The 25,998-nt window shown below is 40.7% G+C and overlaps 1 protein-coding gene across 2 annotated transcripts in view; it reads left to right on the top strand.

Annotated features, from left to right (window-relative positions):
* The window catches only part of EYA2 (EYA transcriptional coactivator and phosphatase 2), a 102,416-nt gene that overhangs the window by 19,176 nt on the left and 57,242 nt on the right, over positions 1-25,998 (top strand). For both annotated transcript variants that reach the window (XM_074842892.1, XM_074842891.1), the window contains exon 2: positions 23,783-23,901. In XM_074842892.1, the coding sequence (XP_074698993.1) occupies positions 23,793-23,901 (109 nt within the window). In that variant the 5' untranslated portion in view covers positions 23,783-23,792. The remainder of the gene's footprint in view (positions 1-23,782; positions 23,902-25,998) is intronic.

Raw genomic sequence — 25,998 nt, 5'->3', positions numbered from 1 at the left:
TGTTCAAGAGCATGTTTCTTAGGGGTTTTTTTTGAAAGGGAAGGTCCAAAAATGTGTGCTGCAAAAACGTCATTACTTTGTAGATGGGAATGGCAGAATTATGTACATGTATCTGTTCCTATATACAGAATATATGTTGGGAATATTTTAAAACAAGAATGATTGAATATCTAAAACCATTCCCAACTCTAATATTTTCTCCTGCATCCAAGATATAGTGCAAACCTTTTTTTGACATTTGATCTATACTGTTCATAGGTCTTTTATATACACAGAGGGATTTACTGCTTTGTAATCAAGCTGCTGAAGAAAAACGTTGTCCTTTTATTCACTGGGGATGACTGTAATAAATTAAAATGGTTTCCCATTAGCCTTCCCTACTTAGTTGAACCACTTAAAATTACTTTGGACTTTGCCCTTGGCTGACCTCCTCACCTTTGCTCAAACATTTCTGCTTCCAGGAGTGCAGCAGTGTTGGTCCTAGAGCCTTACTTCTGTGCCTGAAGTTACAGTTCATTTCAGGCTGGAAGCAGAATACCAAGGTGGAGCCCATCTGGAGTTAAAAGAAATGTTTAATAGTTTTAAAAGCCTAATGCACAGCATAACTCGCAGGTGATCTCTGACATCGTAGATTGCTGTTAGTGTTAAGAGCTGATTATGGCTTGATTGCATGCATATTTTTCAGTAAGACTGTCTGCATGCAGATGAAGATAGGTTGTTTTGGTTTTAGGTTGGGGTTTTTTATTGCTCCTGTGAGGTTTCTGTGGCAATAATGGCTTTACCAGCTTGTGGACAGAACTGTCGAGTTGAAACAACCAAATCTCTGAGGCTTGTCTGAGCACAGAAGTACATTTAAATAAATATATGTAAAGTTCTCTCTTTCTCCTGCCTATTAAATGCAACCAGAATTACATTACAAAACAAACTGCAGGTTTAAAATTGCTATTCTGTCAAATGTACAACTCTTGTTTTATAACAGATAGTGCCCTAGTGTTAAATGCATACACGTTAATCAGTTGTGCTAAAGTAAAAAGAAAGCCACAACAGTTATTAGACAGTATATCTGCAGTTCAGTTCTGGATTGTCATTTTTTAGTTATGATGTGAATGGAAGGGCTGGATTTCCTGCTGAGTTCCCAAATCTTGTGTCTCCTGCCTGTTACTTCTCCTTGTATTCAGGTTTTACACTTCTCATGGGCTTGGCATAGGAACTTTGAGATGGTCTCAGTGCAGTGTTGTGATCTGGAGAACCTTAGAGAAGATGCCACACTTGTAACAGTGCAGAGAAATACATGGCATTACTGAATGGGATTCTTTGAAATATTTCAGTGAAGTAACTGTGCATGAAGAATGGATAGAGGAATAGTGATAGGATTGAGAAGGGGTTTTTTTTAAATATAAAAATCACTTGTTTACAAGTCTGACCAGATTGACTTGTTTCTGTGCCAGGAAAGCACGCAGGGCAGGCCCAGAATGACCCCATGCTTGTGGCGTACAAGGTAGTTCAAATGTCTGACTTTGGAGGCACCGCTAGTGGGAAATCCCTCTGGATAACCTTGGGCATGCACACTCTGATAGATGGCATGTTTATTAATGCTTAAAAATTAGTGCCTTATTTTATAGACAATGAAATTGGATAGAGTTCCAACTATGTCTCAGCACACTGTATTGGAGGCAAGTAAATGCAGTAGGGAGAGAGCTAACCGCACCCTTCAGAAACACAGTATGCTCGTGGGAAGGTAGCAACTGAAAAACAAGCTCAGATGGCATTCAGCAAAGGTATCCTGCAGGAGCCCACTTTTGTAGGAATTAGTAGCTAATGCCAGTCCTTATGATTCAGGAAAAGTTCCAAAACTGTCCTATAAATCCCTGCTATTCCAGTTTTGAAATATTTTTAAGCAAGGATTAACTTGTCAGGATAGAAGAAGCAGACGTAGGATTCTTGGCTGGTCATAGTGAATATCTTAAATATTTTCAGCTATCTCTGATTATCCCACATAGGTAAAAGTAACTGATAGTCTGCATAAATTTGAATAATCACAAGGAAACCACAAGCTGACTGCAAATGTTGCTTGAAGAAGAAAAACATATCCTTATGTGTCATTGATCAAAGTAGTCAAATCATAACTGAGGGCAGTTTGGTATCACTGGTGTTTTCTGGTCAAGAGGATGCTGGGAGAGACTATTTTTGGAATCTCTACTCACGTACCTTGGGCCATTGGGGTGCCAAGGGCAATATTGTGAGCAGTTGAGAAAATGAAACATGTTCCCTAGTTTTGCAATTGCTGGTGCACATTTGCATCCTGGGAGGAGAGCAGACCAAGCAGAGTGTTTGCACAGTGAGGCTTGTCTCTGTTCCAAAGCAAACTCTGGGCTTTTTGCATATGAAAGTATGCAAGAATTCATAATCTGACCTTCTATACTATTTGTGTGTATACATAACCTGCAATTCATTAAAGAAATCCTTACTGCAGCTCTCTGCCTCTGCACTGTCTGGGAGCAATGCAGAGATGAGAGCGGTCTTAGCAATTGCAAGAGGTTTCATACAAAACCACCATCTTGAAAGAGCTTATCGCTGGTAAGAGAATGATCTCTGGCATTTCATAAATCATCAGCAGTATTAACATGCTGTTTGGAGATTTGTATCATTAGCAAATTAATCATGTTCAGGAACACTCCCATAGCAATGTTGGATGAGACTCTGTGCAACGCCTTTCTGCCAAATAAACTGCAGAGAGAGGGGCCTGGGGAATGGAGGTGGAGAGGAGAAGCCAGGCTCAGCTTTCATATTACCTCAGTGTTGTCCTCGATAGCAGTCTTGAAAAATATTTAAACAAAATGACAGTGAAAAGCTTCTTAGTAGCTTGACTTATGCTACTGGCAGAATATGAGGAAGGAGAGATTTCTGGTTCTGACATCTTCAGTTTCCATCCTCACAGGAAGCATCCACAGAAGTTTGCTCAGTTGCTTTCCAAGTCTGTAACATCTCTGCCATTCTTCATCCCCGGAGTGCAAATGGTCATCAGGCTGTAAGGAACATTAGAGATGGTAGGAGGTGCAGTATTTTTATAGGCCTCAGGAAAACACCATTTCGGAGTGAGAACTAAACCTGAGGTTCTACCCACCTTGCTACTCCTGTCGAAAACCATAGAGCTTTTCTTGGCATGAACACAGAGTTTTGGTGTAAATTAGGGTAATTTTGCCAGCCTTTCTAGAATTTGATTTATACACTCAGTTATTCATAGATCCAGGCAGTACTCATGTAACAGTTTTTCCCTTGAATTCACCAAGCTTCAGCTTTGGATTCTAAAACCAATTAGCAGTATTTCCCATGCATTGCATTCTTGAATGAATACTTAGATTTAAGTTTCCATACAGCTAAGGATAAGAGTTATACCACTGTTTTGCTGATGTTATCTCTTCTTCCCTTTAAAAAAAAAACATATACCACAGGAAAAAAAAAAGTTGAACTATTAAATGATGCCAGTTTTCAGTTGCTGGGTGTTGCCTGCAAATTCAGTGCTATAGCAGTGCAAAAGACCAACAGAACCATTCTGTATCTAGATATTTGATAAACTTGTATGTAGCCTTTATTTGGGTTGCTTTTGTGTTAATGAAAATTGAATACTTCCACTAAGAAACAATGCAACTAACTGCAGCAGCCTGGAGTCAGGAGAGTGTATTTCAGGTGTTGTCATGCATTACATTAGCCTAGAGACCACCACTACTCATTTGTGTTCTGGTGTAAGTCAGATAACTACAGTTAAATGACTATACGCGCAGTATAGATCTGCTGTGTTTCAAGACAGCTGTTAGCTTAGTTCTCTCAATTCTCCTGCTGTGCCAGTGGATGCCAGCAAGTTCTAAATCTAAATGCTTTTTAATGCTTTGTACAGCACTGGGCACATTTTATAGAGCTGAGTAGGAGATCTGCTGTATTGTGCTTAATAAACTACTCTTTAAAAAAATATCCATGATTCAGCTGCATGTATGGAAAAATGTATGCTTGGCTTTTTGAAAAATCTTAACTCTTATACCTCTCTGTGTCAGGCTATTGTGCTTAAAACTTGGGATTTTTGCTTAAGGTGTGTGTATGTACTTCTCGGAGTGTTTGTCCCACACATTTCCTGGCAAAGTGGTATGTGACAGTACAAGGAAAAAGCTGCCTTTTTCGATTAGATGTTAACCTTTTCCCCAACAAGCCAGAAACTTGAGTTCTTGTGGACAGTCCTATGATAGAGGGAAATAGATGGAGTGTAATTCTAGCAGAAACTTGTTTTGTTTGTTTATAAACTGTACTGAAAAGTTTTTGTGGGTTTTTTGGTTTGGTTTGATTCTTTTTAATCCAGTGCACAGAAAGGAACAGAGATTGTTTTTTTTCAGTAGTACTCCATAACTTTTCAGAAGGCTTTTCTCAGGCCCATGTCCCATGTGCTTTTTTTTTACTTTTATGTCACACATTCTTCTGGTTTTGTGTTATTTTCTCACTGATTTTAGTCTCTCTCAGCTTCCACTATACTGACACATGCACACTAAGGAAGTAGTTCCTAGACCAGTTTTAGAGGGAGAGGTTCCAGTACAGGCTGTCCTCTTTTGTGAAAGCTTGCAGTTTGGGATCTTTGTTGCACCCATTTACTCCGCAGTATCTGTTTCTGAAAATGCACCCTATTAACCTTCAGGAACTATGTTAGAAGTGAAAGATGCAGGATTTTAAGATGTTAGATGAGCCCAAACTCTAGTTTGTGAAGAGAAGCTAAGCTAAGAAAGCTGCTTCTCTTAATTGTGGCATTTCAATTCCATGCTTAAATTTGCAGCTGAACTGAATGAATTCAGTTGCTGGTCTCCTAAAGAATCAAAATCCCATAAGCAGGCACACAGGCAGTCTTTGTGATGACAGCCTGTAAAACCAGCAGCTGTCCAGGGGTTAGCAGATTGGTTATGCTTCATGTGAACCGTGGCGGGGCATGTGCTAATGGAAGATGCACAACATACCTAGCACCTATTGCTCGAGGGTAGAGACAGACCAACTGCAGCAGAATGACTGGGAAAGAAGAGTTACACAGCCAAATGTGAATTAAAGGGAGAATTTAGTCATGCAAAAGTTGGGTGTAGGAACGAGATGTTACGTGGTTTAGGAGAAAATAGGAATGCGAGACTTATGCTTCTGTTCTGTAATTCTGACAACTGCAGGCAGTGTCTGCTCTCTGCATTGAGAGAAGAGCAGAGAAAGGTTGTGAAATAGCAAGGAAAAGTCAGAAATATGCTGGTTTCATGGCATTTTTAGTAGGTGTAGGGTTGCTTTTCTATCTTTGGTGTTTTGTATAGGTCTCTCCCTCACGCCCTTGTGCTGATTTACCTGGGTGCACATAATCTTCATGGTTTTGAGAGTGCTCAGAAGTGGAAAAATGCAGTAATCCATACTTTACAGAGAAGGGGAAATAGAGGCAAGCAGATTAAATACGAGTTGGCTTTGTAAAATACTCTGGTAACAGGAAACATGTGGCTGACACAGAATTGAATCCAAGTCTCCCTAATGAGGGCCCTAGCCACTGGACTATGCCATCAAATTTGCCATTTCTGACAATTCCCCTTTAGAAAAAAGTTGGTTTTTTTTCCTAATTGCAGTTTTATTGGTGTTAGTATTTTATGGTGATTCTCTAATTAGTAGTTCGGGGAAATTCATGTAGTACTATAATACTGTAATTTATCAGTAAAGGGGAGCTCAAACCCCTTTACTCCATTTTTTTGTTTTACTCCTGTATATACACTAGTAAAAAACCCCTGAAATTAGGCACACTCTCCTTTTTCCTTGATTTTCACTAGAGTTACCAGGACTACTTTTTGGGGAAGAGGTGAGCTGCTATATTTCCTTTGGAAGCCAAGCACTGCGTTCAGATATTTCGCACCGTTGATTTTTTTTTTTTTTTTTTTTTTTTTTTTTTGGTGGCTCACTGCTGTGAACAATGGGGGGGGGTCAGCAAGAGCATCTTTGCATGCTGCTTATGGGTGACTTGGTCATATCTGTGCCATCCTGTAGTAGCCGGAGGGAGGAAATTATTTTGATTCTTTTGTCTGTTGTAGAAGTTATTCCATAAAAGTGTCAGAGAGAAACTGTGCTGAAGGCGATGAGCTAAAGTTAATCCAATGTCAGGAAACACATCAGCTGTTGAACCAGGCTGTCAGGCTACTTTTCTGGGCTGTGAAAAGGTGAGGGCCTTTGAAGTCCCATGCGTGCGAGAGAAATTTGCCTTTAAGCTAGGGATATTGCAGATCAAATCTGAGTTTAAGGCAGTCACCTTCTTAATGGCACACGTAAGCTTGTTCTCAAATATCCAAGAAGCTAAAGTCTGCTTTTACTTGCAGCTGGATTTCCTAATCTGTACAGATGATAAAACTCTTTTCTTAGATTATTTGAATTAACTCTAGGTAGCTGCCATTTTCTGTACCTGCAAGAAATTTTTTTGAACTGCCTTGCAGTTCTGTAACTGAAGCAGTCATCTCTGTTGCTGTTTTGAATCCCAGCACTCTTGTGTTTACAGCTGTCCCCTGATTTGGCATTGTGCTTGAGCAGTCGCTGTTGACAGGCGGTCTCAGAGGTGATGAGCTGTATTGCAGAGTAGCTTCTTGAGAACTGGACTGGTGATCCCAAGGGTAAGTGGTATATAACATGATAGGAGGAAGCTGCTCTTTAGTGAAACAAAGTGGGCTTTAAGATGCTAGTTTTGTCATTGAAGCTGTACACATTTTCCAGTAAAAGATACCACGGTTTGTGGTCATTTAAAGTTGTCCTCTGTTTTTAGATTTGACCATTTTGTTTGAAGAATTTGAACCCATCAAGGAAAAAGTTAGATCATAGTAATCAGATCCTTTTTTTTTTTCAGTTTGTTTGATTTTTGGGGGTGGGGAAAAAAAAATACCTCAGGTCTTCACCTTTAAACCAATTCTTGCTTTTCATCTATGCCTAAATAAGTTGCAACAGGAGGCTGTAACTTTTATATGCCGCCACACACAAACACCATGTTGGATATCCCATTAGGAGTGCTTGTCAGTACCATTTATAAAACTGAATGGTTACTACCAAGGATCAGATAAATCGCTTGAACTGTCCTTTCAGTGTTCTTACATGTTTTAATGTTAACCAGATTGGCAAAAAGCTGTTATGGCACCACACACGCTTCTGACTTTTATCTGCCTTTTTGAGAGTTGGTGCTTAATAGAGTTTTAAAATTTGGGATGGAATATAGAGATTTTCTGATAGGTAATGAGTTTTTAAAAAATAATTAGTAGCAATTGAGAAATGCTGCTGTTACATGGCTGTCTAGTTGTCTGTGTGAAATAAGCTGGTGGCATCTGTCCAGTTGCAGGCAAATGTCCACATCACAAATCATCAGACCCTTATATAGAGCAGAGAAAATCAGCCCATGTTCTTTCAGTTCAAGCTGAGAGGGAGGGATACAGTGAGGAAAACTTGCATTTTTCTTCTCCATTCCATCTGCATTTAAAAAAAGAAAAATACACATACGCATCTCTTTCCAGAGCACTGCTCCAGCATCATTGAGTAGGAGCAAATTCCCTCTCGGGGAAGCGTAACTGAAAAGTGCTGGAAAGAGAAATTTGTTCAGACAGATGTGTTCTTGTACGGATCAAGTATTTTTCTTTGAATAATCTAGTGGAACTTGCAGTTGTGCACGGGGATTCTCCTGGCTAATAGGTAGCTAGCTGGTGGGTTTTGTAGGCTCAGTTTGGTATGATGGACATATGAAAGACACTGTTATGTTACACTTTGGTCCCTGCTACTGCCCTTAATTTTGACATGCCATTGTAAAACTCCTTAGTTTTCATATATAAGTAGGTGCTAGATTAAGTGTTTAGCTAACCGACATCTTTGTTCCAGTAACAAAACCATGGTCTCTTTCAGCACTTTTCCATTTACTGCTCTGTATGCTGTTTATGGTAGCAATGGCAAACCTTTTCAGTATGTCTGCCAAATTTATTTCAAAGATCACGGTGTTTGGTGCCAATCCTAATCTCTCTTGGTGCCAAATTTGGCTCCAGCAGCAGGAGTTCTACATTGTTAGTCTTGTGCAACAGTTGCATTACATCATGGTGAAAGGAGGAAAAGGGATTTTAAAAATTCCAGTTATTCAAATGCAGTAGTCACAGGGGGGGAAAAACAAGACGGAAAACAAAACTCCTGCAGTTCAAATGTCAGTGTCCCTCTGTACTTTGGTAAATCATTTGAGGCCTGTTTAATATCATAAAATGGCACTTTCAGTAAGTGTTTTATCAGATCAGACTTTGCGAAGGAAAACAAGGGTGTTTGTGTGAATGGCATTGGGTTGGTGCATTTGTCATTGCACCATGTTGCCCTGTGGTATATCAGTGACTGGATGGCAGGATCTCTGTGAAGGTTTTCTGTAACTCTTCCTTGTTTGATAATATCCTTTGGTCATCCCTGTAAAAATCCTTCCCGCTGTCTTGAAAATAAACCTGATGCTAACAGCTTTGAGATCTTGGGTCCAGGCTAGCTTTCACCTGGGCTTAAAGAAAAAGCTTCACCCTATTGTCACACCAAAACTCTTGGGAAATCGGAACTCTGCCCACCTGAACCCACAAAGTGAATCAAGCTGTCCCATTTGTTATTTCTGTGTTGTTATTTTAGCCTGACTTTAAAATATCCACAGAAACAAATTGTTAATGGAATAAATATGAAGGAAAACACCATGTGAACATTTGCTCTGAGTAAACTCCTTCTCCCCTTGGCTGTTTCCACACTATTAATTGGCACGAGTGACAAATCAAAGTGCAGTTACTGGTCAAGCACTGCTTTTGATTAGTTGTCTTTTTTCTCCTAACATCCCCGAGATATGCAGCAATTAGATGGTGGTACTTTGCTCACTACTGTTGTACTGTAGCTCTTTAAAATAGAAGTCTTCTCCACTCAACATTTATTTATAAACTGCCATCATCAACCTGTCTCCTGATTCAGAATATCCCTTTTGAACCTTCCAGTTAGAGATACAGGAATTTACAATTTGTTATTCCTACTGATGAAGTAACCAACTTTCACTACAGAAATAATATTTACCAGCAGAGTAACTCCTACACATTTCACACATATTCTTGAAGACCTTAACCTAAACAATAACTTTTTCTTGTGGTTTTAAAAGCATAGGAGGAGCTCAGTGCTGTAAAAATGCATATCTGGTATGCATATATATTTGCTAGTAATTACAACACAAACCTTTCTGCATTTGCATGGGCAGATGAAAACCTGGCACTTGCACATGGAGATACCCAAGTTCCAGTAACCAAGAATTACTGGTGTGCAGAACTGCTTGCTCTGAAGTTAAATAAACCTTTAACAGTCCTATAACAGGGAGTGGGCAAAGGAGATGGGTTATGTGTAGCCAGTGAGTTAGTGTCAGAGCTGGGAATGAAAACCTTTGGCTTCCTGGCTGTAACCTCTAGAAAACATTTCCTTCTTCCGATAAATTATTTGAGATCAATAATAATTGTTAATCATGACATTTGATTTTTATTCTATTAAGAGTCAAAAGAGGAGGAAAAAGATGGCTTTAATTATATCAGTGAACAAGAGGAGGGAAGGATAACTTCTTGAAGTTTAGCTGAGTGATAGCCTCTCTTCCAAGACCACCCTCTGCTCTTTTCAAACAAAGAGAAAGGATTGTGACTAAGTGAATGTTAGAAGTTTATAAATTTGATTTATTTAACCACACTATTTACTAAATCCAGATTGGTAACCCGATTTACTTCAAAACAGGGAAGGTATATCAGAGTACAGTTGGATTTCATAATCCAGGAACAAATCAGCTGTACATTCAGGCCATGCAGTTGGAAAGCAGCTTCAGGGTTAACTGGTAATGAACAAGCACCTGCATTTGTAGTACTCTTCATAGCAATTGCGTTAGTGCTGTACAAGCTTTGCCTACAGCATTTATGAAGAGTTTGTTAAGCAGGATCAAAAGGAGGAAAGCAGCTCTTTTTACATTATTAGGCTTAACTAGTTTGACTCAACATGTTTGAAGATGATCCAGCCAGAAATTCACTGTTGATCACAGAATGGTCTAAACTTTATGAATCTGGTATTTCTAGAAACCTTAGCACTAATAGAGCAGTTTTATTCAGAAGTCACATAGTCTTATCACCATCGTTCCTGTTTTATCGATAAGGACAGCAGGGCAGGAGGCTTGAAGGGTGGCTTTCCCTAGTGGGCGCACACAGACCTCTGGACTTTGGTATTAAATGTACTGTCCAATTTTGCAGAAGCAGGACAAGAGACTCCTTCCCACCCGTACAGTGTTGAGCCTCAGGATGAATTCATCACCCTGACAGGCAAACTGCCCTCAGACCAGATAGCAGGACTTGGATCCCACTGCTGCCACAGACATGCTCCATCAGCAATTACTTGGGAACCACAAGTTCTGATTTAGTGAGGCTTTAATTAAGACCATAGCAAGGAAAATCTGAAATGAAAAGAAAAACCCATCCCCCTCCCCCCTGCCTTGAAAATCCTAACCCAAAAATCTATCAGGTGGAGAGAAGCAATTGGGGGGGGGGGAGGCAGTTAGAGTTTTTGTTCTCCCTCATGTGTAGTAATCGACTACCACAAAGATTTTTTTTTTTTTTTAAATATGAGCAGCTGAGGGATGATTGGGATGCTCTTGAATTCCAGACTATGAGACCAAGTCAAAGCAGTACAGGGTTTTCAGAGCATTGTTAAATTATATTATGCTTCCAGTTTCTTGAGAAAATGTCTTCAGTTTTAGAGAGACCACAAAACGTTTGCTTCTGGTATGTAGGGCATCAGTTGTATTTAGGACAATAAGGCCATCATTTGTGTTTTCCCTCATCAAGATACTTCACAAGTAGATGAAACAGTGTACTAAAGATGTAAAACATGCATTCATTGCATCTGAATCCTTGAGAATGATCTTCCTTGGTTTATTCCTGCAGACAGATGAGATAATCTTCCCTTACCAGGGGTGGGAGGACAGGGGAAGAGAGTTTCAGTCAAATAGAGATGCTTTCAACCTTCTACATGTACAAGAGACCTTCCTCTCTGCTGTCTTCTCTGGTCAGAGAAAGTCTGACTTGTGGGATTTAACCAAGGAGAGGGTACGTCATTCTCACTCCAGCCTCACCTGTACTGTTATGCTAGATTTTCCCCTCACATCCAAGGTCCTTTTACTAACTACATTTCATAGTTCTTTTCCCATAGCTCTTTTTGAATTATTATTCCCTGAATGCTATTCCTTTACAGGCTGAGAATGGAGGTGCTGACACAGACCTGTTATAAAGGGGCAGCCTTACCTTTCTCACTGGGTTGTTGGAGCAATTGCAGGACTCTGACAGGTTTAAGAAGTAAATCAAAAGGGTGAAGAAATTCTCATAGTCGGGGAATGGAGAGCTTTTGGACCAAAAATGAGTGAGAGAACATGCCCTGAAGGACAGCTCTCGTGCCTCACCTCCTTCTTGGCCGTCTCGTGTGCAGGATGGTCATTATTCATCGGCATGGATATTGATACTGCAATGGTGTAACAGATTTCACTTAAAGATTTCAGAGCACTTTCCAGCCCCTAAAAAGAGCTTAATTGGCAGTTTATACTGTATTTCCCAGTTTTAGACAGGCCTTAATGTAGTCCTGAGAAATTTGCCCAATCTGTTAGTGACAGAGCTTGGGAGCAAAACGAGACTTGCAGTTCTCAGTTCTCCTTCAACAACTACGCATAGTTCTCCCTAGCGGGTGTCAGATTCAGCCTTGTGACAACGTGCACCTTTTTTTACTGCCCCACATTGCTGTTTGTAGGGGCAGCTGCCAGCCCTTGAGCATCTAAGGCCCCAGTGCACATGGGCAGCTGAGGCTGCCCAGGGGGTCCTTCAGGAAGGGTTTGGTCAGGGCCTTCTAAGAGAGTCTGGATTATTCAGTCCATCTTGTTTTCCCTGGATCACTCACATGATGTAGCTGCAAAGGTAAATATGACTGGTGAAGATATCCAGGCCAGAAGAAACTGTGAGTCAATGCATGCTTGGCTCATACCAGTGTTAGCACAGGTCCATGTCTCCTATCTTTCCATAAAATTATGCTTTTGTGGAACAGTGTTTAGCAGTATCTTGCCTGTGGACAATGTAGATACTGATGTGCTCAAGACACCCAAGTATATTTTTCTAAAATCTCCTGCTATTGATGTAGTAGTGGTAACAGTGCTGAGTCTGACATGGTCCAGTCATAGGGGATAGAACAGAGTGCTTTCCATATTGGAAGAACTCAGTAGAAGCTGCTTTGTGTTACTCCAAGATGAACTGCAGACCTAGGAAAATTATATATCTGTGACTTTTGTTATTGTTTATTTAGTACAGCAGTACCTGGACGTCCCACTGAGAGTAGGACACCATTGTACTGGTTGATGCTTCACATTCACGGAAGAGGAGCACTTGTCCTGCGGTCTCTGAAAGGAAGGCACACAAAGATCAGAATGCACAGTGGTTCACAAAGGCCTTGCCTAGGGATCAGCTGAGTTACCAGGGGCAGAGTGGAGAGGAAACACCAGGCTTTCTGAGTCTCAGACCACGGCTTGATCATATGTTTCTCTGCAGCAGAACTAATTTGTTCTCACTGTGTCATCTGTGAGAACTGTTCCAGTGTGAGCACCACCCTTTTCCACACACAATTACCTGTGGATTTTAAGAGTGTTATCGGTGAAACATTGTGGGCAAGTATTTTCTAGTACATTCATTTTTCTGTGGAAACTTCATGAATGATGCATTGCTACCCTTTGAATCAGGAATTCTTCTTTAGGATCTGGCTGGTATAAATGTTTATGGGTAACCATGCACATTTAAATCCACAACAACGTGAAGCCATCCATCTGCGGAGAAAGACAGCTGCCGGCACTCCCTGCAGCCAGCGCTCCTCTCCCCAAGGTAAAGCTGTCCGGCACTAAACTTCCTGGAAAATGTTTCCCTTTGGCACTTGTTCCAGCTAATGGCCAACTTTCACTGCGTGAAACCGACTTCATTTCTCTTGGTGTTAAGAAACTATCCATCTCTTCTCTTCCTTCCCTTGACTGCTGAGTAGCAGAAGGAAAAATGAAGTTGCTACTAATGTTCAGCTCAAACCAAAACAGAGTGAAAGGCTCCTGAGTGGCACATACGGCTCGAAATGGGTTGTGTGTGTGGGGAGAGAATTAATGTTGCCCTGTAACTCATGGATGTATTCAGCCAGCAGTCACAGCTGCTGTAGCAGCTCTCTGTTGCTTCAGGCCTGTCTGGCGATGGCTTTTCTGTGCTGTTTGCATGGTGCTTTCCCTCTTGAGCCCTCTGCAACTTCTGATGACTTCTTCGTCTTGTCGTATTGCACTGAATATAGTTTTACAGAAGTTAGTACCTGCTGCATTAAACATAGTTTTACACAAATTTTTACCTAAAAACAGGATCTTTAATGTCATGCTGTAACTTGGCCACTGGCGTCTAGACAGGTGTACCCAAGGCTCCATGGGTGGGAAAGGAAAGCTCTTCTTTCCACTTGTGATTTTTCATTGCTTTTTGAAGCAGATGTTCTTCTGTGATGTTTAATGCTTTATTGTCTCCACTTCATCTTGGTCTGGTAGAGTTGAAGTAGTTTCTTGCTGCTTAATTTTGCTTGTGTAATTGCTGTATGTTGCAATGTATTAATATGAAAGTTTTACAAAATAAGGCCCCAGCTCTGCGAACACACACACCAGTGTTTACTCCTGAGAATGAATCTTCTGCTAAGACCAGAGTTTCATGTCCAAACATAGATGCTACTCCTTCCTCACTGTGACATGTGTAAAGCAGAAAACTCAGTGAAGGGGAAAAAAAACCTGACCAAAACCCAAGAAACCAAAAATCAGATTCAAACTCTACTGGCAAGAAGTGATTAAAAAAAAAGTAAAGGAAACTGCATAAAAGTACTAGCCTCAGTCCCATGGTGGGAAACAAGATGAGCCACCAGCACAGACACAGACATGGGGGAGCATGCTCCGAGGAGGATTGTGGGCAGCAGAAAAAAATCTTTCACATCTTTCTGTCTGAGGGGGTAGCTTCATGGCTGGAAAAGTTTGACATTTTCAGAAACAAGTATGATGATTTCAGCATTTCTCCCACTTACTGACCAGCATTGTTGAGAACATTCTGATATATTCTTATAGATTTGGCAGAAATGACTATTCCGGTTGTGACCTATTTGGGTTTCCCTTTTGTTTTGCTCCCCCCTGTGAATTAGCCACCTGCCTGCTAAAGGCCCTGCAAAATAGGTATTTATCCCAACGAAAAGGTATGTTAGAACATCAAAGTTTTTCCTCATTCCATGTCAGAATTGTGCTGCTTTTAGTGCAGTTAAATCTATGTTTTTTTCTGCAGTTGCATTTAGATACTTCCTGCAACAGCAGCAGGCAGAGTAACCACTTTCATCTGTTCTTGCGTGGAGGAGCACACTGCTCCCCACTCCCATCCTTTCTGTGGTCCCATCCCACAAATCCCACAGCTCTGCTGATTCTGAGTACTGCAGAATTTGTGGAAGGAGTTATTTTATTTGTTCTCTTTAGTTTTTTATCTCTGTGGAGGTGATAGTTGTTCAAGAATTGTAGATGACTTAGGTTCTCAGAGCTCCTTTTCCAGTAAATTTCAAAGCTAGGTGAAATCAGTGACTTAACATAAAAGTAACTAGGCTACAAGACAAAACACATTCTTGCACACTCCTGTAACAGAACACAGATGATTTCAGCATGACTAAATTATCAGATGTTATTTTCTCATTTGAAATCTCATTGTTTTTCTTAAATCATATTTTTGTGATTTACATTTAATTATTAGCCTTTGTGATTCTGAAGAGAAGGGATAAAAAGCAGAGTTCTTCCAAGTGGAAAGAGGTGCCTCAGTAGTGACAAATAAGTCTTATGAGCCAGACCTTACAGTACCTGCTTTGTGAAGCCCCATCCTGGGAGGCAATTGTTTTGCATTATGGGCCACAATTCTGCAGCTGGAGCTGCCGGCATGGTTTTCTGCAGTTGTATGCAGCCCTGGTGGGCTTGGGGGCTCTGAATAGGAAGAGGTGTAATGGAATTAAAAAGCTTGTGAATGTCAGAGAAATGTGGAAACTGAAAGGTATTATATATGTACATTTGTGTGTGTGTATATATATGTATGCATACACATGCAGTTTTATCTTTCAAATGACTGTAGGCTATAAGCTCGTAGTGTTTCTTTACCAACTTAGTCTGTTCTGTGTGGTCCTTGCTTGTCCGCAGTAAGACAGCTGTGTAATTTTATTCTTTGGCAAATAATAAGATCTTTTGCAAACGTTGCTCCATTTAGCAAACAGGTTCAATAGACAAAAAAAAAGGCATTCTGAAAAATCCAACTTTCTCATTTTGACTTATTCTAAGTGAAATGCTAGTGTTGAAATTAATTTTAAACCCCCCAGTGACTCAAAGCAATTATATAATATATTTCCTGGTTAGGCTGCCAGATTGAAAGTCTGTGGCACGAACCCCATCATTAGCTCACTTCGAATTTTCAAGCTACCTTTCAGACTGTGTCTTCATAACAAACAGCGAAGGTAGCTTGGCTTGTTTGTTTATGTGCACTGAATCCCCTTTACCTTGGACTGCTCAAGCAGAAAATGCTGATGCTTCCCTTGGTCTATCTTCCTTCAATCTCTTCCCGAGTTAATTGCAGGAAGTGCAGGGGGGATCACAGCCCAGCCCGGCCCACCTCTTTCTTCTTGGTATCGCTCTCTGTCTGCAACGTGGGGGTTGGGGAAGGAGCACCTGGAGAAGGGAGAAGTGAAGCCTTGCTAGGAGTAGGAAGAACATTTATTTATATGAAGACAGCCTGCTTTTTTTAAATCAACAGGTCTGAGACAAGAAAGAAACAGCGTGTTAAAAAGAAAAAAAAATAAATTGAAAAACAGTCTAGAATAGCAGGTGATGAAACCTGGTGAAGCAAGCCAATGCATCTGGAAACTCAGGACTTCCAGGGAAACAAGGCATGCAGTTATTTTTGCCAGTCCCAAGCACTCAAAAGTCTTAAGACAGGCTTTCCTCAGAAAAAAAAAAGGTGAAGTTGGCTCAGAAAATTCATGAGACAGGATTTTTCATCTGTTTTGTACCATCTGGTCTATGGGTTAGAGCAAGACAGAAAACTTCCAGTGAAAGTAAAATTTTGATCAAAAAGACTGTCTCATTTAAAAACAAAACAAAAAAAAACCATGTGGGGAAGGATTTTAAAGCTGTTGGAATACTTTGGGTATTTTTAAACAATAGGGGTTTCAGAAGTGTGACAGAAATGGTCTATTTTGTTATTTTCTCAGTTATTTTTCTTAAAATTGTTTAGAATTAACACATTTAAAAAAGAAAGGAATTTGAAAATCCTAATGTAAACTCAAACCATTTTTTTTTCTTGTGTGAAGTGAATCATTTTAGATGTACACAGAATTAATATGGAAAAGGAAGGACTTTTTTTCCTTTGTGAAAAGTTTTCCATTTGACTACTGAATTAACAAACCTAAATGTGATCCAGGTCTTATTTGGATGCTTGTGCTTGTGTCAAGTTTTGGGGTTGTTGGTTTTGTGTTGGGTTTTTTTGTTTAAACTGAAGCACTATGTGTGTATCTGTTTCACTTTGTTAGAATTGAAGGGTTTTTTAACATAACCTTATGGCCAGCTATTCCAGTGCTGGACTAAACAAAAGATGAACGTTTCGGAAGACCGACAGATGGGTGACAATATGTACACGATGGGAGTGATGAGGGGATGTGAAGCACAGCTCACGACCGCTGTCCTCTGGTCAGGGTGGGCTTGGGGGTCCCTGCACACTCTGCGTGCAGCCTCTGCCCGGCTTTCTCTGAGCCCCACAAAGGTGCTGCTCAGATGGGGCTTTTTCCACAGCTCTTTCAGAAAGTGAGTGGCATCCTGCTTCCATTGAAATGAAGATTTTTCTTGCTGTAGGCTCCGGTACAGCCACTACACCCCCCAGCTCCTTCTTTGTCTCACCTATTTATTTTTTCTCATCTCTCATACTTGACTCAATCTGATCAGCAGTTGCAAGAAAGCTTATCTGTGTGCCTGTCATATGGAGCAGCCTCCCTACCACCTCAATTTCTGATTTCAGTCTAATGTGCTTTGTCCCTTGCCTATCACATAACTTTTCTCTGTTCCTCTTGGTTTAATACTTGCCTGAGATGATGTGTGCTGGAGAACAATGCAACTATGTACCCCCACCCCCAGATGCTGTGCTACAAGCTGTACTACTATGAGTCCTCTTACTTTTGTGTCTGGAATAGGCTGGGCAATGATAAATCCAGACAAGTACTGCTGCTTTTATTGTCCGATTATGTCAGGGAAAGGCAGCTCTCAGGAATATAAACAGCCTGAGGCACGCTGCCCTGCAGGTCACCTTGAAAGGATATCTTGTAGTCAGGGCTGTACTGTCAGTCTTGTACATGAGCATTTATGCCAGCTCAGGTTTAACTTTATGCCTGTTCAGGCCTTTCCTGCATACATCTATCAGATGTACTTGTGGATGAGCTAAGATTCATTATAAAAGAGAAAATAGTGTTGTGGTTTTCACCTGCTGAAGCATTTTTGAGTTTTGAAATGGAAGGAACAAAGGATCTATTATAGATGGAGAGAAAATGTCCTTACAGTGCGAGGAGGAATGTACTGACAGAGGAAATGAAATTACTTTCCTGTGCTTTTGAAATGTGTGGATAGAAGTAGCCAAAATCTTCAGTATGGGAGATTCCCTATTATTATACCACCTGGAAGGTGGCTGCAAGATAATAGCATTTTTCCTGCTTATGAATGATTGCTTTATTTGTGCAGGAGCAGAGTAAAATGGGGAGCATAATTTTGCAACCAGTTAGTCTTGGTTGCAAAATGCATGGCTAAGCTGCCATGCTTCCCAAGGAGTTAAAACAGTAGAGGTCTTAATTCCCAGTGAAAATTAATGAGACATAGTAGGTGCTTTTGAAAATTCTACCCATGTGGAAAAAAAGATTACAAATCTTGTATCTCCCAGGAATGAAGGAAAGACAAACTTTTTAGGACTGGAGGTTTTGTTTGTTTGTTTTCTTTGAATCAGAGACTATCTTCACTTTTTTTTGCAGTTACCTTTTAGTAATTCACTTCTGAAACAAAGTGGGGAATCAGACTGTCTTCCATGACTGTAGCACTGGAGTCATAAAGTTGCAGATTTCTACTTAGTAATCTGCACCATTTTTGGGGGAGAATTAAGGTGAAAGCAGTTGATCAAGTAATTAAAGCCAGATAAAATAATGGAAGCAAGACAGAAATGTTACTCTTGCAATTAGGCTTCAATCTCTGTCTCTACTCCTCCCCTTCCCACAAAGCTGAAAGCAGAGGACTTGGCTTGTACCACTCCTGCCTAGGGCTCTGTTGGCATATGCATATGTTTAGGAAGATCTAGTGGTTTAAGCTTGTATTTGGCCTCTAGCCAGGTATCAGTAAAAATTCTTGAGAAGATCATCGCATGGGGTTGTTTGTTGCAGGGAGAGTAATTTCTAGATCTGCCTCACCCCTCATGGTCAAACTTTCTTTGCAATTTCTTACTCCCTTTGAAGTATTTTGTCTTTCCCACTGTAGGATCTGGCAGGTTTTTCCCAAGGGCAGGAGTCCTGTCTTTCATTTCTGACCTACTTCATTCTGCAGGGCTCGTAACTCATCAGTTCTTCCACTGATGGCAAATGCAGAGCTCATTCTATTTGTATTTTCCAAAGCCGTGCCAGCTTTTTTCCCCCCATACTGTCTTTTACTCCTGGTATGTATGTCCTTTCTGAACTGTACCATCAACCTCCTTTTGCTCAAATACCGTCCTACAGACTGCTGTCATTATGGGGCAAATGCTGTGCTCTTCCTTTCACACATTCCCTCCAAACTCTCTTCATCGCTTGGCCATTGAGTTTATCCTGGTACTACTTACTACCCAGGTGTCGTATTTACTGAAAATGCCCTGGAAGTGCCCTTTTGAATATCTGTTCAATTTCATATACGTGTTGCTGCCAAAATACTATCTCTTCACCCCAGAAATGGAGTAGAGATGAGTGAAATATGCAGACTTCCCAGGAACAAGTCCTCTGCCTCCACAGTGAGGACGGAAATACCCATGGTTCTGAGATGATGCCTTTAGTGTCTTGTGGGGAGGATGCTAAAAGCAAGTTAGAGCAGGCTGAGAGATGCTTTAAATTATGTCTGAGCAGCAGAGGTCCCAGCTTTGGAAGGAGTCTCCTTCATCTCTTGCTGGTGCCTTCCAGCCTTTCAGCTGTGCTGAGCAGAGCTGTGGTGTGGTTGCATCTGCCCACAATGCCATGGTGGTTTCCTGTTTGATCCTTTCAAAATATTATCCATCGAGTTCTCATCATCATCAGTATCCAGAGCACCTCGCTGACTCAGTCAGCGCTGGGTCTTGCTTCGGCATTGACTTACCCCCGTCTTTGAGTATTTTGCTGGGGAGAGATAGGGGATCACTCAGTAGTTTCATCTTCAGCACATGTTTGAGTATTTTGAGATGGGGTCTGGAATCACTGCCTTCAAAACATCATTGTAAAAGAAAATGTGATTTGTAGGTTACCCCAATACCTCGATCAAAAATTTGAAACGTTAAAATGTTTAATTTGGCATTCTTAGCTTCAGAATGACTGAAAAAGACTTTTATTTTTCTTTTTTCCTTCTTAAACATTAGTAAAGAGAAAAGTTTCTGTTCTTGGCAGAGATTTTGTGGGCCAACTTTCAGGGCAAAATATTGGTTTTTGAGTAGGGGATTCTAATGGAAAAGCTGAGCACCAAATTCACACAAGGTTCTTCTTAATTATAGAAGCCAAAAGCTCTTCCAGATGTCTGTCAGCCCAACATGCTAGATGCTGCCATCACTGGTTTTAATAAAAGCTCATATTCAACAAACTTTATTACTGATTTACTGTACAGTACTTAAGCCAGAAAATGTTTTTGCTCTAAAAAGCAAGCAAACAAAGACCTGATATTTTCATCAGTTGCACTCCAGCATGTAATTTACTGTGTTAAATACCATACTGGTTCCATTATTTTACTGAAGATTTTCTGTAGATTGCCATCGTTAAAACTGGAATTTCAGAAACTCTTGTGAAGAAATACATGAGAAATGCACATGAACAAATTGGTAAATGGTGCGTGCAAAACAGGTAAAGCCACTAACAATGCAAACACATACGTGACATGCACAACCGGACAGGCATTTCTGTGAAAAGTTACCTGTTTGTACATGCAACTAATACATACTCTAAAGAAAAATGGAAGCTGAAAAAAAACCCAGGAAAATGTTATAGAAGAAATACAGGGAAGTGTGATCTGACTTTGTGGATACAAAAGTGAACAGAACAAAACCAGCAGAAAAATCATCAGTCAGAGAGTAGCTAATGAAATCTCTGAACAATGATGTAATTAAAGTGCATTAATCATTATAAAAGATCATTTCCCTTTAAACATCTGCTCCTGTTCACTTGGCAGCAGTCTGGGCAGTGTCATGAATGATGGGCTTTTGGATTATGCTGAAGGGCATGTGTTATCTGAGAAACAATGTAGAACATCCCCAGCTTGACAGGGTCTGGGACAGCAGCATTTTTCCTCACTTCAGGTATAGCATTAAGGAAATAAGGGGGGAAAAAAATCGGGCGCTGCTTACAGTGGAAGGGAAAACCTGGTATAAAACTGAACCCTACCTTCTCAGCCATGCAAACAAAATTTAATTGGGTGCCGATGGATTCGAATAAAGTAATTCCACTGGGAAAAGAGCCTCTGCCCAGCCTGCTGCTTCTAAGAGAGCCTTAGGAGCCATGGTTGCTTGTAGCAGAGATCTTGTTCCTCCCCACTGAGAAGTAAGCACCACAAAAATCTTCCTGACCCCTTTTTCTGTGGCAGCCTAGCTGTGCCAGCTAAAGAAAGAGATTAGCTATTTCAGGAGAAAAACCTCTTTTTCCTCTGGCATAAGCAAAGTGTGCAGAAGGGCCATGACCATCCCTTACTGCCTGACAGTCTAGTGGCTCCGAGACATCTGCCTGCCTCCCGGTGCCTGAGACTGCCTGTGAAGCGGGGACACGTGTGCTTCAGTACAGCCTCTGCAGGTACCGGGTTGGAGCATAGCTTCCTCCAGTGCTGTTAGGACTGAGTAGTTTCTCATGGACTGTGTTTTGTTTAGGGCTAGGTCAGGAGTCCTGGATTGCCAGTTTGTCTCTGCCATTAGACTCAGTCACTTAGGGTGGAATTTTTACAGCTAGGGACTATTTTTTGTATCTTTGTACAAATCTGACTCCTTGTCGCATTTCCATGCAGTTGGTAGCATGAACACTGGTTACGGACACAGTTGGTGGCCCCTGTGCACCAGCATTTTTACTTATGTCTTGCTGTGCTTCAGTGTCTGTGTGTAAGGCAGGGAGGGGGAGGCAGTTGTGGTTGTCTTATGGGGACACACCTGAAGGTGGAGCCCTTTGAGGCCCACTAGCAACAAAGATCTTCCAGCTGCAAAGCAACACTGATTTTTATGCTAGTCTTGTTTTCTTAGTAAATCTATAATACAGAGCAGTTAGGGAGCATGGATCTCACAAGTGTTGGATTCTTAGAGTATTGTATTTCTACGCCATTGGTCATTCACTGCTGACTTAAGGTCTCTTTCATGGCACATAATCAGGAAGCCTTTACCAACCTCTGGACTTGAGTCTGTGTTGGTGGTGAAAGTGCATATGCCTACGTGGATTTCCAAGGGGGGCAGACAAGAGAAGCCCAATTGGAGAAAGGAGGACTGGGGCTGTGGACACTGTTTGTATATGGTTATGCCTCTTCATACCCATTTTTGGCTGTTCTGCAAATTCACGGAGGATGGATGGCTTTTCTGCCTGGGCAGAGTGCCTTCCCAGCTGTTAGGTGGAGAAAGTGAAAATGAACTGCGCTTTGGTCTTTGCTGTTCAATTACAGGTAAAATACTTCATCTGGTTTGTGCCTCTTCATAACAATACCCTCCACAGGGATTTGCAGGCTTTGTAAAAGTGATTGGAGTGGTTCAGATAAAAAGTATGTGGTTTATTGTTCTCTGTTTCTCAAAGCTGGTAAAGTCATACAGTGGTATTTAAACAGAAAATCAAAACGAACCTCTTCGTTTCTCCCAGAAGTGCGTAGATTAGTATTGCAGAAGCCCAGTGTCAAGATTTCAAGTTTATGTGCTGTTGTCTTTAACCTCATGATGTTTTAGGTGTGCTACTGGCCTGTTGCTGCCATGCCATCAGGCTGGCACCTCTCTGGAGTACAAAGACTGAGAGCAGGGCTGTGCCAGCTGCCTTTGCAGGCAGTGTGTTCAGTGCTGAGCGGAAAGGGGAGCCCATGCAGGCTGCAGCCAGGTGCCCCAGATCTGCTCACCCCCATATACCCTCTCTCCCATCTGCTCTTGCCTGGGCTCTGCTTTGTCCAAGAGCACAGTTACGCTTTTCCCTAGTAGCCCCGATTCCCCATTAGTCTCCAGGGGACTGAAGTAGGGATGTACTCTGTGTGGCTGCAGAAAGCGAAGAAGGGCATAGCATCTTGGAGTCCTCCTCTTTTTGTCATTTGTTATGGACTTGAACCAAAAGCTACAAAATACATTGATGTGGTCTTAGAAAATTCAAATAGGTTTCTGTGGCATTGTGTGTATTAAAAAAAAAAAAAAAAAGTACAATTAATTTACAAATTTAGCTTCAGGTTTTCTTTGGCCAGTGGGTTCTTCACAGTTCCAGCTGCGGGCATTGGTTGCGCAGGAAACGGGCAGAACATTATGGGGGTAAAGGTGTCCAAGAAACCTGCCTTGCATAAAAGCCATTGTGCAGATATCTAATGTAACACACAGTTTCCGTACTGTACTTGCCCCATTGTCTTTACCCAAACTTGCAAATATAGGTATACAGATCTCTGCACTTAATGCCATGTTTTGTACCCATTCAAAACATCCAACACTTCCAAGAGAAGCAAGCAGCTCTATTTCAAGCGTCTTTGGAGCCCACTTCTGAGAAGGTGTATAGCTGGTGTTAGATGCATTGAAAATGGTGGTATTTAGATGAATAGACTTATTCATGTTGTCTGCCTCCTCATAGGGTCTGAAATAATGATTTAGTCATTCTCTTTCCTGAACTGTGTAACGCAGAGTTTGTAAGCTGTTGTCATAGTGTAGGTCATGTGCACACACATACAATTACATTTTTCTTTGGAGACTCAAGTCCTATATATTGTTTATTTGAAATTTTTGGTTAAATCAGATGGGGTTATTTATGTGAGAGGAACTGTCCTTGTATCACTGCCACCTAATGGTCAGGACATTGTAGTTAGGTGCGTGTTACCTTGTAAGACTAGATAATGCTGTTAACTGCCCTCAACTTCATTTTCAGCTCTTAATAGTCTGTTCTGGAGCCTCACTGGACACTGGTGGGTGCATTCTCGCTCTGACAGCATACGAGAGATCGGGAAATATAGTTTTCGTATGGCAAAATCCAGGAAGAAAGGGAAAGCATTAATCAGATGGGTGTAATCTCCAAGGAAGCAAATGCTGCATTTTAATTCAGCATTTCCCTTTGATGAAAACTTTAGTGAATGTTATTATGTGGAATTTATATGAAGCCTGGGTTTAGGTAATCAGCTTTAATATTTATACTCTTAGGGAAAAAAAAATGAATCATTAGTAAGCATGCATAATTAATGAATAAATTATATTTTTCCTTTGTTTTCCTTCAGGTATAAGGAAATGCTAGATCTAGTGATATCACCCAGCCTGACTGTAAATAGAGAGTGCCCTGACAGACTGAAGCTTAACCTTTCTAACATTTATGCCACGGCTCCAGATGACATAGAAGGTAGGCTGTCTCTTTTGCTTACTATTTACTGGCTTTAACATAATGTGTGTGCATATATATATACACTTAACCAAAGGGAACTGGCCACATGCAAGGCCTCTTCTGACAGTTCTACAGTATAGTGAGCAATTTTTGAGTATTTTTCTGTAGATGCTCCAGTTGTGGCTGAATCCTTTAGTTCAGCAATGTTTTGAATGCAAATGGAATTGAAGTGTTTTATATGTAGATATATATCTCTGTATAGTAGGTGCATACATATGCACACATGCATGCATGTTTGCTCCACTGGAATAATTGCAGGTATAAACCGTATTTTGCGTAGAGTTGGTAGTTTTTGTTTGGATCGTACTAGAGCCCCAGTAGAGGTGTGAATGTGAGCCCTGGGTTTTGGAGGCTCTGCTGCTGTTGTTGTGGTGGGGAGCCTGGGGGCTCCCAGGCCCAACAATGAATCATACAGCCAAAAAATATTTTGCCAAAGCAGCTCGTAGCCCCAGTTGGCATTGCCCTGAGATCCTTGCTATCATCTCCAAACGGTTAGCCCTGCTGGCCTCTGGTCTGAAGTTTCACATTTGGCAGGTACCAAGGACAAATTCTTTCAGTGGTTGAGGCTCTGATGGAAATTTATCTGCTCTTCTCCTCCTCATTCCTCCCCCCCATCATACTGTTCGAGTGAAGGAAACAGAAGAATGTCAAATCTGCTAAAAAAATTATTGGCAAGTGATGCAGCTGAACTAGTTCTTGCTAGTACAATCCCAGCTATTGTTTGCTGCGGTCAGGATCTGTCAGCCTTCCTGTTAGAGGGGAGTTAGGAAAAGGCACTGGCTATTATGTTTTAGTAGTATGTTTAACCCTTCATTTATAGGCTTTTAGAAGCCAAGTAGATGTTTTGCTTGCATGTTTGCTAAGGCATCAGAAATTGCGTGATTAAATCACGTACATCGTGACTGCCTATTTACAAAAGCAGTTGAAGGGATAACAATCTAAAGGAAACATCCTTTTAAATGTACATGTTTGCAGAAAAGATTAGAGCTAGAAATGATTTTTAAATACATCATTTTGTAAACTTCTTGGTGCAGGAACTATTTGTTATTATGCGATATAAATAAGAACCGACATAGCAGTTGTACTGTTGGACACCAGTTTGCTAGTGACGGCTCACGTTGATGCATTTGTTATAGAAATATTATGGTTATTTTTCTACAGAATGATCCCCTGTGCTACCAAGATTATGCTCTTTCCCTTGAAAATACTTCTTGTTAATTTGAAGAACAGGAGCATACTTGTGTGTTTGTCAAGTCTCAGACTGCCAGAGCTTTTAATGCAATAAATGCACACAAATGTACGCTCTGTATTACACATACAGTTTTAATTTTAGCAAGTCTAGTTGCATCACTTACTTATGTAGATGTCCACGTAGATGTGTGGTCTGCTGTTTTCACGGGTGCTTATCGTGAGATGTGCAATTATATAAATATAATTTTCAAGTGCACATTTTGCTTCTAGTCCTGCACTTCTGGGTAGAAACACATGTAGGTTTATCTTGCCTTTTTTTGGCAATGACAGTAACATATTGCATATTCACATGCAGTAAATTCCCACTTGGCATTCTTGGCAAACGCATTTACTCTGTACTTACCTCTTTCAAAAATAAAAAATTTGAAGATGTAGCATTTTTCAAATAGAAAAGAAATTAAGCTTATGGTCAAACTATCTGTTCTGCTGTTTTTCAAATGTAAAAGGCATTATGAATTAAATGAATGAAAACTAAAAAGTATATTTCTTCAATGCAATTCTTTTCAGTAATGAGGAACAGTGTGACAGAAATGGTATAGTTTTTGTTTTTGCAATCTAAAAATCTAATCTAATTTTCTAAACTTTTATTTCAGGTAAGTCAAAGCAAATTTTTCAGAGTGAGTTTGAAGGTGAGTCAGGTAAGCCCAGCTTTGGATTTTAAAACAACCTTTTTTTCTATATCTATATGTGTAAATGAATAGGTACGTTTGTATAACACTATCCTTCATCATTTTTTTTTTTTTTTTTCCAAACTAAACCTCTCTGCCTGTTGCTTGGGAAATAGGTTACTGTTAACCACATTTT

The sequence above is a fragment of the Strix aluco genome, chromosome 17 (assembly GCF_031877795.1).
Source record: "Strix aluco isolate bStrAlu1 chromosome 17, bStrAlu1.hap1, whole genome shotgun sequence".
Classification (NCBI taxonomy): domain Eukaryota; kingdom Metazoa; phylum Chordata; class Aves; order Strigiformes; family Strigidae; genus Strix; species Strix aluco.
The sequence above is the reverse complement of the archived record's forward strand: the minus strand, read 5'-3'. Positions and strand labels throughout refer to the sequence as shown.